General features: G+C 38.4%; 1 protein-coding gene across 2 annotated transcripts; it reads left to right on the forward strand.

Annotated features, from left to right (window-relative positions):
- Window positions 1-1,835: 1,835 nt before the first annotated feature.
- Window positions 1,836-12,087, forward strand: LOC140015001 (serine/threonine-protein phosphatase 7 long form homolog). Of its 2 annotated transcripts, none has more exons than XM_072066775.1 (5): window positions 1,836-2,158; window positions 6,071-10,705; window positions 10,802-10,975; window positions 11,064-11,507; window positions 11,607-12,087. In XM_072066775.1, the coding sequence occupies exons 4-5, from the start codon at window positions 11,214-11,216 to the stop codon at window positions 11,916-11,918; spliced, it is 606 nt and encodes a 201-aa protein (XP_071922876.1). In that variant the 5' UTR covers window positions 1,836-2,158; window positions 6,071-10,705; window positions 10,802-10,975; window positions 11,064-11,213; the 3' UTR covers window positions 11,919-12,087. Both variants share the same exon structure in this region; 1 of them encodes a protein (XP_071922876.1).
- Window positions 12,088-12,590: the final 503 nt, after the last annotated feature.

Consider the following 12,590-nt stretch of genomic DNA (forward strand, 5'->3'; position numbering starts at 1 on the left):
CAAGTACCGCCCGAGGAGGGGTGTGTGGGCTATTACCATCGCTCATATGCTGGGGCCTGTGGAAGGATAGGAACGAGGCAATGTACGAGGCTGTTAATGTGACACCATCCCAGGTCTGTCGGAACGTCCAGAATTTGCTATTCAACATATCTCAGGCCTGGCCTTTCGTCCAGGTGACACACGATGACGGGGAGTTGTTGCAGTCAGGATTATTGCTTAGCGTGACACGGAGGAAGTGGAGGCCCCCGCGATGGATCACATGGGCCATGCCACCGAGCGGGAATGTCAAGCTAAACATTGATGGGTCATCCTTGGGAAATTCCGGGCCCTCGGGAGCTGGAGGGGTACTTCGGGACTCAGGTTGTTGAAATGGATTCTCAAGCCTTGTTGAACATGGTGATCGGCAATGGAAGTGTTCCTTGGAAGCTATGGTCTACTGTCGCGCGCGTCAAGGCTTTAGCTCTGGGTCAGCAAGTTACTTTTACTCACGCCTATAGGGAAGCAAATGCGGTTGCCGACGCCCTTGCAAAGCTAGCAAGCTCCACGCAGGTCTGCCAGAGATTCTCTCCTTCTCAGCTTCCAGATGCTATAAAGGGCCTAGCCCACCTAGATAAGACACAGATGCCTTATGTACGCTTGGCATAGGCTTCCTACAGCCATTACGTTGTTGGAATTCTGAATAAAACTTGGAGTGGCGCCCACTCCCGTAGAGTGGTTAGCCGGAAAAAAAAAGTCTAAAGCAATTTTGCCCTTTAACAAGCTTACTTATATACTTTGATACTTTAACATTAATAGTTTGGATTACTTGCTTCTTATCTTATAACTACATCCACCTATACATACTATTTGTTGATTTCTTTTTATTTTTCTTTATTTTCATTTTTTGTTTTATTTTTGAGATGCTACTAGTTATGTGATCAATGGTTATTGCATTCTTCTATCTGCAGAATTAACAGAACTATTTTCTTATCAGTGTTCCCATTGAAAATTTATCATCTACCATTGGACTCGGTCCACTAATGGACCATCCCTCGAACATGTAATCTCACAAACATGCAAGACTCACATGCTCATGAGATGGGCGAATTTCCCAAAATAATGCAATTCAAGAAAAAAGTCCGAAAAGTGGTGTAGTGGGTTGGTGTGGGATGGTTGAGGGGTCGCCGCAAATGTCATTGTCGGCATTTGAAAAAACCAAATTTCTTTTCCCTTTTTCTTTTACGATTGAAACGAAAATTTTTGTTTTGTTTTATTTTTTTTTTAATATGCTTAGCAGCATGCAACGACCTTTTTTTTTTACTTTTTAATAGTGTGCATGCGGTAAAGACCAATAATATTTTTTTTAACTGGCAATCCAAAGCATAGTAGAAATTTTTTTAATAAAAAAAAAGGTCACCACAATTAGTAGAAATTTTTTTTACAAAAAAAAAAAAACACCGCATTGTAGCAACCCGTAGCTATAGTTCATCACCGTTGATCAACGGTGCTCAAGTATAGCGGCATCAAACAGCGTTTGAAAATTGTTTTCAAAAGGCTTTACACCATCGATCACAAGTTGATCAACGGTGCAAACCTTTTATTAGGAAAAAAATTCATACGCCGCAACACGGCTTCTGACAATAATTCTTCTTACCGTTGATAAAAAGTGGATCAACGATGCTAAGTTAATTTTTTTATTAAAATCCAGCCACCGACAGTTATTTTTAGCAATATTTTTTTGGCCGTTGATCAACTATTGATCGACGGGTGGATATAGTCGGCAACATCGATGCAAAATGTCTGGCTACAAATACATGACCGACCAGGTCCCCATTTGCATCCTTATCTCTCCAACTTCTTCCTTTGTGAGTCTCCCCAATTTCTTCGTTCTATTACTGGGGTTTTGTATCGAATAACTCTTGCAACTGTGGTCCTGCATTTGTTCATTTCCATTGTGTCGCCGCAATTGTGTCTTTAGATTTTCTATCAAAGAACTGCTGGCATTGTGGTCCTGCATTCATGCTTTCACATTGTGTAACCGATTGTTGGTTTATGGTTTGCTATAACTGGAAAAAGGAAGCCGTAAATGGTTATGTACATTGATTTCCTGTACCGATCAAAAACAACCTTCGCTCAGTGTTGACGTTGGTGGACAGCCATCACATCAGTTTGCTAAGAGGTAACTAGTACATTTAATCAGTTTGTTACGTGGAATTACATTCAATCTATTTGTTATATGTAGTTAGTAGTAATTTGTTAGTTGATTACGTACTATGAGTTGAGTACATTTGATTAGTATTTAAATTAGCTAAATTAGTAATACTATATTAATAATTAGTATTCATGTTTAGGATTTACAAGTTTTTACATTATAATGTTTCTATTTAGTACAAGTAGTCACTAATAATTATATTTAATACGTTCTTGTTTAGAATGATCAAAATTTCTATTAAAAGTAAATAGTACAAGTAGGTAAAAAAGTAAATACTAAATAGTAATGGTAATAATAATAATAAAAAAGTAAATAGTAAAAAAAGGTGAATAGTAAATAGTATGTAGTAAATAATGAAAGTAAAAAAAGTAATAGTCATAGGAAAAAAAGTACTCCCGTATATTAAATGATAGTAAATGTAAATAATAATAGTAAAAATAATTAATTAATAATTGAAAAGGACAAATGATAAATAGTAAAGTAAAAAGTAATTATAAAATATTTAATAATAATAGTAAATAGTTAATAACAGTAATATTAATACTGGTCATAGTCAATACTAGCAATTATTTAGTAATAGTAATACTAATAATGCTGAAAAAGAATAGTAATAAATGCGATATTAATAAAAAAAAGTCATAAGTAGTAGCAATTACTTACAAATATTAATAGTAATAATAGTGCAAAAAAATAGTAATAAATGTTTAATTAATATTAAATAAGAATCATTAAATTATTGCATATTTATAGCATATGTGTTGTTAATTTATAAATTCGTTCTTGTTTAGTTATTCTACTATTTAATACTACTGCATATTATTTCGTTCATGATTATTTTTTTATGGATATGATCAATTTCAGTTTAGTTAATCTAAATTTATGTTGAGAATGACGTAGGTGCTTGAATCTAAAATAAATAATATTCATAAAATTAGGTACAACTATGTCCACGGATCTCGCATTGGTGATTCAGTTTTATTGGGGAGGAAAAATAGTGGAGACCGGAGGATCATTTTCATATGATCCGTCGAGATGTAAAAAAGCCATTTTAGTAAAAAATCGAATAAGTTATTCCGAGTTGGTTGATAGAGTATACACTTACATGGGTTTAGATCGAACTGCGTTCAATTTAAATCTGTGGTTTAGAAATTCAGTAGGTCTAAGTACTTTTGCTGGACTACGCTTGGGGTGTGAAGAACACATGAATATGCTATACCATATGAAAATGATGACACCACAAACGGCATGTGAGATATACGTTGAGGTGGAACCACAGTTACGGCATTACCACAGTAATGTCGATGTTGGACAAACCTCAAGATGGGACCAAGGTGGTTCCCAAGTGGAGTCAGACCTTTTGCTTTCTACCACCTCATGTTGTAGTACTATGCCAGTACAAGCTGAATCTGCATTCATGACCGATGATGAGTCCAATCATCGGCTGGGGCAAATTTCTCGAACTTCCTGTCTACCGATTATACTAGAAAGTGAGGGAGTTGATGTAGATCCTGACACCGAACCTGAACTTGATGACGATAACTCTGATGATACCGATGACGAATAGGATGATGCCAACCAAAAAGAGTTCAATCTTGATGTTGGTAGGTCCGATCCGAATTCGTCAAGTAACTTTCAAAAGGACATAGGATTATAAGATAGCGAGGGAGTTGATGCTACATTGGTTTTTGATCCCACTAATATCATTGGAGTTGAGAAATTAAACATGTGGGATGACCGTACAAAGGAGTTAAGATTGGGCATGGTGTTTGAAACCAAGAAACAACTGTAGCGAGCTGTTAAACTGTGGTCAATCAAACACAATAGGGAGTACAGAGTACGAGAAAGTAAACCAACGACCTGGTATGTTAAATGCAGGTCCGAAAATACTTTTCCACCGTGTAATTGGCAGCTTAGAGCATCATTGAGATGTACACACAATATGTGAAAAATTGTAACTTTTGTAAAAGAGCACACATGTATCCGGGTGTCGAACAGCAATGATCACCGACAATTGACTTCTGAACTAATTGCGGATCATATCATACATCATGTCTAGAATGGGCCACTTTATGCCATTAAGGAAATTCAAACAACCATTAAGTGTGCTTTTGATATAGCTGTCTCGTACAAAAAGGCTTGGTAGGCAAGGTGCCGTGCGATTGACATCGTATATGGTGATTGGCCCACTTCAATAGCACGACTACCAACTTTCCTGCAAGAGTTGGTACTGGCTAATCCGGAAACAGCTGTGGTATGGCAACATCATCCACAAAGTACTGTTGGATGTACAGTTTTTCACCATGAGTTTTGGCCATTTGGACCCGTTATCGAGGCATTTCGACACCTGAAATCAGCTATTTGTGTTGATGGCACATTCATGAAAGGGACATACAAGTCAAAGTTATTAGTAGCAGTTGGATTTGATGCTAGCAATCATCAATTTCCGCTTGCTTTCGCACTTGTTGATGAGGAGACCAATCGGAGTTGGTCTTGGTTTATGTCCCAATTACGCCACCACGTGTGTCGAGAAGTGGAAAATATATATGTCATTTCAGATCGCCACAGGGGGATAATGCACGCGATGAAAACCTTGCCAGAGTGGAAGGAGCCGCTTGTAGTGCATCAATATTGTTTGGTCCACGTGCAAAGCAATTTCACGTAGAAATTTAAAAATCAGAGGTAGGAATTAAATTTTTAGTATTTTTTGTTATTCCTGTCATGGTTGAGATTCGTAATTGGTTAGATTCCTTTCACACATTTTTTTAGATTTAAATCATTTCATATATTCTTTTTAGACTTAAGGATCGCGTATGAGCTGCCGGAGCTGCAAATCAAGCAAAGAAGTACGAAGCATTCATGGAACAGATTTGGCTAATAAATGAAAAGGTATACAAATGGCTTAATAGCGGATCTGTTAAACCAGAACAATGGGCACTGTGTAAGGATGGGGGATATCGATGGGGTCATACATCAACCAACGTAGCGGAATGCTTCAATAACCTGTTGCACAAAGCTCGATTATTACCAATCACAGCTTGCGTATAATTCACTTTCAATCAAATCGTTGATCTTTTCACAAAGAAATGAAAGATGGCCTTTAATGCGATATACCTTTTTCCAAAGGAGATATGACAAATGTTCGTAGCAAATGAGTTAAATGCAAGGACGCACTCAGTGCAAGTGTATGACCATAGAAACGGAATCTATTGCGTAACAACGGGGTGACGCGATAATGGGAAGGGGGGTAATGAACAAATTATCCACTTTGGAAATAGAACGTGCACGTGTGGTAAATGGACAGAACTTCGATTCCCATGCTCCCATGTTATTGTGTCATGTTATCGATCGGGAACAAATTCACACCATCTAGTTGGTCATGCACATACATTTTCAGCATGGCAGGCTTCTTTGCAGGGCCAGTTGTTTCCTTTGAGGGATACAGCTTATTGGGTCCCTTCAGACTTGCATCTTAATTATGATTCCACCAGAGTCAAGCAAAAGCGACCCGGCCCTAAGGCCATAGCCAGAATACATAATCAGATGGATCGTCGATGTCCGGATGCACCTCGTTGCTATAGCCACTGTTCACAGACAGGACACAATGCCTCCAATTGCCCTTACTCTAGCCATTTTACTGTTTAGTTGAGGGTCAAAGTAGGACATTTGTATCATAAGTTATGGTTCTGCATGCTCATTCTGTAGTATATTAGAACTTTTGTTGTAATATTATATGTTTGACATCCCTTAATGAAGTGGGTTAATTTGGATTGTAATCTACTTGTATACGTGCCTAACATCCGTTTGCAACAATTACTTTCTTTTTGTGTCTAATTGTAAATTTATTATGTCATTTTTTATTATTTATAAACTTTTTTATAGATATGGAACATTGGCCCAGACGTACAGCCAAGCCCATCCAGGGTCCACATGTTGACGATGTCTTATACTTGCAGTCCACGCATAGATCGAGAGCAATTTTTTTGGGGCACGAGGTTCAGCTTGATATTAAACGAGCCGACGGATTTTTTGGGATCTTGTACATAATGACCTGAATCCGCGAATAGCACACTATCTGATGCGAGCGGGCTTCTGGGGTATAGTACAAGCAGGCCAGTTCGAACTTGACCATGGGTTGATCACAACGCTTATTGAGCGATGAAGACAGGAGACCCACACTTTTCATCTCCCTGTCGGCGAGACTACTATCACTTTGTAGGATGTGGAGGTATTATGGGGTCTCGGTGTCGATGGATTACCGGTCACACTTATCGATCGAAATCGGTCTGTTGCTCAGAAGAAGGACTTGATTCAGGAACTTTTAGGATTCAGATCGGAGAATCATCACTTTAAGAATGGTAGGCTAAAACTTGTACCTATATTGGAGTTTTCATACGAGCATCTTCCGGATGATGCACCGGAAGAATTGATTCATCAGCATGTTCGGTGTTACATTTTGATTTTATTTGGTGGACATCTATTTGCCGATACATGCGGCAATCTTGTTAGCTAATGAGAATATAAAGACCAAGACCCATTCAAGCACATGGGGAATTGGAAGATTCAAGTGAAGACTAGTTGATTGCACGAATGCTTGAGTTTAGTAGGATTATTTGATTTTCCTCGTTAATTTTGGTTATTTCTCGTTTTAAAAAGTCTAGATAATTAAGATTGTTTAATTGCGGCCCATTTGTTAGTAAGTAAGGCCCAAAATCTTTCTTAAGTATGTAGGGTAGTTTGGTCAACTTTTGGATTAGGGTTAATGCTTGTAAGGGCTATAAATAACCCCACTTCCTCTTTGTTTGAGATCAGTTTTTGGCTATTAAATACAATTAGTGAGTTTTCACTTTCTCTTTGACAAGAGAGTTTCCTTTGAATACTTGAGAATCTTCTCAAGTTATTCATCCGAACTTATCAATCGAGTATCTCCTTGATTGTGGCGTTCTACTACCTCCAATTTGGTTCGTTAATTCGAGTAGTTACGGGTTGAGATAATATCAAAATTGTTCGTGACTTCTAGGGATTAGTTGGGTCAAATTTCCGCTGCCTAAGCCATGGTATTTTGGTTGTCTAGATCGGGGTTTCACATCAGTTGGTACCAGAGCTAGTTGACAACCACCAGGTTATATCTTTTTTTTTTGTTTTTCATTTATTTCGAGTCATATATGTTTATCCCAATCTGTTCGTTTGTTTAGAACCAAAAAAAAAAAAAATTTTATTACTGTTCATCGTACTGTCACCGACACTATTCATCGACTGTTCACAGACACTGTTCATCGTTACTGTTCATCGTACTGTTCACCGCCACTGTTCATAGTTACTGTTCATCCGAATACAAATCTGTCCAGCCTTGTTGTTTGTGTTATCCAACTTGTTTACTTGGTTTTCAAATCTGAATTTTGGCAAAACTTGTTGGAATTTTGTGAATCTTGAAGAGAACTTACAATAATCTTGAGTTTCTTGAATTCTTGACCACAATCTTGAAATTTCTGAAGTTCCTGACAACTTCCTTGAACGTTCTTGAAAGATCTTGGAGTTCTTGGTTGTTATTATTTGTGGACTTCCTTGTTTTGTGTCGTGGTTGATAGTTGTAGTCAAGAAAAAAAATAGAAAAAAAAATGAAAAGAAAAAGAAAGAAAAGAGGAATCGGTTGGCAAGAAAAAAAAAAAGGAAAGAAAAGAAAGTGGCAACCGAATTGTTTTGAATAGGGAACCAAATCTGATTTGTGCAATCTTTCTTGGAGTAGAATTTGGAAGTTACCAAAAGTTGTTTCAAGAAAATTACCAAAGGTTGTTTCAAGAAGGTTAGCAAAAGTTGTTTCAAGAAGGTTACCAAAAGTTGTTCAAGAGGAAGAGGATTTTCAAAAGGTTTCCAAAAACTAACTTGTTTCCAAAATCAATTAGGAAACTAAGTAAAACACTTGGATAACTCTTTGTACTCACTTGGACACTCTCTCTCCTACCTTTTTAGGAAACTTTCCTAAACTCTCTCATCCATTTTTTTGGAAACTTTCCTATATTCTCTCATCCATTTTTAGGAAATTTTCCTAAATTCTCTCATCCATTTTTTAGGAAACTCTCCTAAAATTCTCTCATCCATTTTTAGGACCTTTCCTATATTCTCTCATCCACTTTAGGAAACTCTCCTATATTCTCTTCCTAGATTCTAGGAACACTTTCCTACATTTTCTCCTACATTCTTGTGATTACACTTGTGGAAAGGTTGGTAACGGTTGTTGGACTTGAGCAGTATTTCTCAACTACATAACCCAACAGGTAAAGGTATTTGGTAAGTCCATTAGAGTGACATCCATATACACGAGTGCGAGTGGATACACGTAAGGGAGCGTGAAAGGCAATATCTTCGGTTTCGTTGCTAACTTTTTACAGGTTCCCTCATACGTCATGGCGAGTATAAGACGCATAAAAGCTAGCCCACAACATTGTCTTCCTGATCCTAAGGGAGTCAAAGAAGTGGCATTACGTGGTGTAGATGAGCAATTGGATCTCGTCAAATCTCAGTTGCTTGGTTGGTTTTATACTCGTTGCGGTGTCAAAGATAAAATTTGTAGCTTGGCCATTGATGGTAGTTGTGAAGTCAATCTTGCAAGTGCTATCATGGTTGAGAAATTAAATCTTCCAACCATTGATCATCTTCAACCGTACAAGTTGACGAGCACTCATGGGGATGTTTGGGTTACTAAGCACACACTTGTACCTATTCAAATCGGCAAATATGTGGATGAGGTGTTGTGTGATGTAGTCCCAATTCAAGTGACACATGTGTTGTTGGGCAAAGCATGGATGTCGAGGCGAGAAGTTAAAATTGATGGACATACTAATAAGTATTCCTTCTTATTTAATAGTCGTCGTCTTGCACTTGTATCACTTACTTATGACCAACTTTGTATTGATCTAGCATGCATGAAAAGTGAGGTTGAGCGTTATAGAATGGAGAAAAAGTTAGATGAGGGAATTGTGCCTGCAGAGGTAAAACCCGAGGAAGTTGAAAGTAATGAGATAAAAGGGTCAGCTGTTGAACTAGAAAAAGAGATGGAAAAATCTAATGAGATGGGTAGTAAAAAGGAAGAAAGAAGAGAAAGTGGGCTGATCTTGAGCAACTCGGTGAAGGCCTATTATTTTCTTAACAAACTTACATTTGCTTTGTTTAGTGTTTCTTCTTTTATACAGATCAAGCAAAGGCAAGTTGAGCTGATCTTGGTGTGTTCCATTCCAAAATCAATTGTAGGCGTTGCAAGCCTCCATGGAGTTGGTACTCCAAGAGTTAAACCCCCTTGGTATCCATTCATGGAACAATGTCAACTTAAATCAGTCCACACCAAAGGGGAGTTGATTCGAGCTCATCTTGAAGGGAACACTCCATATTTCAGGGATGGTTGTGTACCAAGGGTTCGTTTAAAGAACAAGTACCTCAATGACCATTATGATTTTCGTCTTGTTCTTCGTCCACATGCAGCTCCAACATCACCAAATCCGTCTTGGTGCCTTGCAAGTGTGTTCGAGCCGGAGTTCGATTTCACGGGATACATTTCACACCACTTTGAAGACCCTTACCTCATGACCACAAACAATAAAGTTGAGCATACATTGAAGATGGTTTGTGAGATTCAAGGTTCGACGAGAGTTATTTTCCAACTTAGCACATGGGCTTTGTATTGGATGCCATCTGTAGCCATCATAACAAGATTGAGTCGAAGGCATGTAACTCGTCTTGTCACCATTCGTGCTTCAATTTGTGGGCAAATTGCTTTTAAGAGAAGGGGAATGATGAGAATATAAAGACCAAGGCCCATTCAAGCACATGGGGAATTGGAAGATTCAAGTGAAGACTAGTTAATTGCACGAATGCTTGAGTTTAGTAGGATTATTTGATTTTCCTCGTTGATTTTGGTTATTTCTCGTTTTAAAAAGTCTAGGTAATTAAGATAGTTTAATTGCGGCCCATTTGTTAGTAAGTAAGGCCCAAAATCTTTCTTAAGTATGTAGGGTAGTTTGGTCAACTTTTGGATTAGGGTTAATGCTTGTAAGGGCTATAAATAACCCCACTTCCTCTTTGTTTGAGATCAGTTTTTGGCTATTAAATACAATTAGTGAGTTTTCACTTTCTCTTTGACAAGAGAGTTTCCTTTGAATACTTGAGAATCTTCTCAAGTTATTCACCCGAACTTATCAATCGAGTATCTCCTTGATTGTGGCTTTTACTACCTCCAATTTGGTTCGTTAATTCGAGTAGTTACGGGTTGAGATAATATCAAAATTGTTCGTGACTTCTAGGGATTAGTTGGGTCAAATTTCCGCTGCCTAAGCCATGGTATTTTGGTTGTCTAGATCGGGGTTTCATATCATTAGCTGTCATTGGTTAGATTTCACTCGAGACATTGAGGGTATGAGCCGATATAGTTGGGGCAGCGCAACACTTGCGTGTTTATACTCCAGTATGTGTAAAGTGTCTCACGCATCGACGAGTTGCACTGCTGGACCATACATGCTTCTACAGGTGAGCGTATATACACCATTTGAATATATATAATACTGTTATTTCATTTCTTTTTCCTAAATAATATAATTTGATAAAGTTTTTCAATATTACCAGCTATGGGCATGGTAGAGAATTCCCAAGATTAGACCAACCATGTTGATTCCCGCTGCACAGGGAAATGATTTTTCAAGAGGCGGTCGGTGGACCGGGAGTCGTACAACCAAGTACGTGCCCTAGCATGTTGTATCTGTATTTCGTGATCAGCTTACCATTATGGACGTCGATGAGGTATTGTCCGGTCCAAACTATTTTTATAGATATCTCTCTTCTTTTAATCACTGTCAAGGCTAACTGTAATTTATTTAAATGACAATAGTTTATTTGGGAGCCTTATCCAGACGAGCTTATTGCTCATCTTCCCACATATTGTTCGGCCGGACGACACGTATGGCAGTAGATCATTCCGCTGATATATTAGGAGGTAGTTGAATTTCACTTTCCGCAGCGTGTTCTTCGATAATTTGGGATGCATCAACCCATACCAGACATGGTTGACACAGATGACAATAAGAAATTGCATTCTTTATGTCGATCTGGACGGCCTGGAAAGGATTGGACACAACACCATAGTCATTGGATTGAATATTGGGAGCGTCGTGCTGAGGCATATGTTTGGGGCACTTGTCGCGATCCCAACGAGTCTATGGATGACTACATGACATGGTACCATAATCGGACAGTCCGTTACATATCGTCTCCTGTTTCGCACCTGCTTCGACGTGACGGTCATCGAGGAGATGGGGGATTGTTCGACTATTTGGTAATTAATTACCATTTTAGCTTTTTTTCTAAGCACGTATTTATTTTCTTTTAATTAACATATGTTATAACTACAATCAATATTTCTTATTTTCAACAGGTTGGTATTGTATCACGAATAGGATCAATTTGCAATAGATACCTCGATCCTGCTAACCCTGCTCAGTGTGCTCATCCCGGCCTAACTTCGATTAGAAAGGAGCCATTCGGAACATTACAATACTTGAACCAGGGAATACGGATTGCAGTTGGACCCTTTGACCATCACGATGTTGGTCCATCTACCTCTCACACTGCACCTTTCGAAATGCCTGTCGAGCATCTACCCAGACAAGTGCGTGGTAGGAATCAGGGAGGAAGGCGTCGTAGGAGGGCTACCTCATTACGTGATGATAATGTTGCTGTTACATAGACTCCTCATGCTTCATCAAATGCCCGATATGACCCTAATGTTGTCACTCAATTTTTCATTCCGGATCGTTCTATACCCCTCCATGTGTGCCTGCTTTTGGAAGTCATTTAAATATGACATCAACTGCTTTATCAGAATTCAACTATATAACAGGTGCTGGTTCATCCTCTATTAGGTCACATACGTCATTTGGGATGAATAATGATTTTGGTGAAAACCTTGATCATATCTACGACTTCTTAGGGTCCTCAATGGGTTTTTCACCAGTTTTTCAGACAAACGCAGACACCGTTCCGCATCAAGACCCTTCCAATACTTCTACAAATCCTTCCTGTCTGAGATGCGGTCAGACTCCTATGGTAGACACTTCTGATGATGATGAGGACGAACAAATACCCGAAGCGCTACTTAGGAGGTTTGAACGACTACAGTTGCAGCACGATTTGCCACACCGGAGAGTGTATTGGAGATGTGGTTGCTCTACTACCCCGCGCGATAAGGGCAAGAGACATGTTCATGGGTGATTATAATTTGTAGCATTCATTACTGATTTCAAACTTTAAACAATGATAATATTTTTTACTTTGCTACATTTAACATTTATTATATTGATGCTACATTATTTATGGTACTTTAAAAATTAGGGTTTAAATTTAGGATGATAAATTACAA

The sequence above is a fragment of the Coffea arabica genome, chromosome 10e, assembly GCF_036785885.1.
Source record: "Coffea arabica cultivar ET-39 chromosome 10e, Coffea Arabica ET-39 HiFi, whole genome shotgun sequence".
Lineage (NCBI taxonomy): Eukaryota > Viridiplantae > Streptophyta > Magnoliopsida > Gentianales > Rubiaceae > Coffea > Coffea arabica.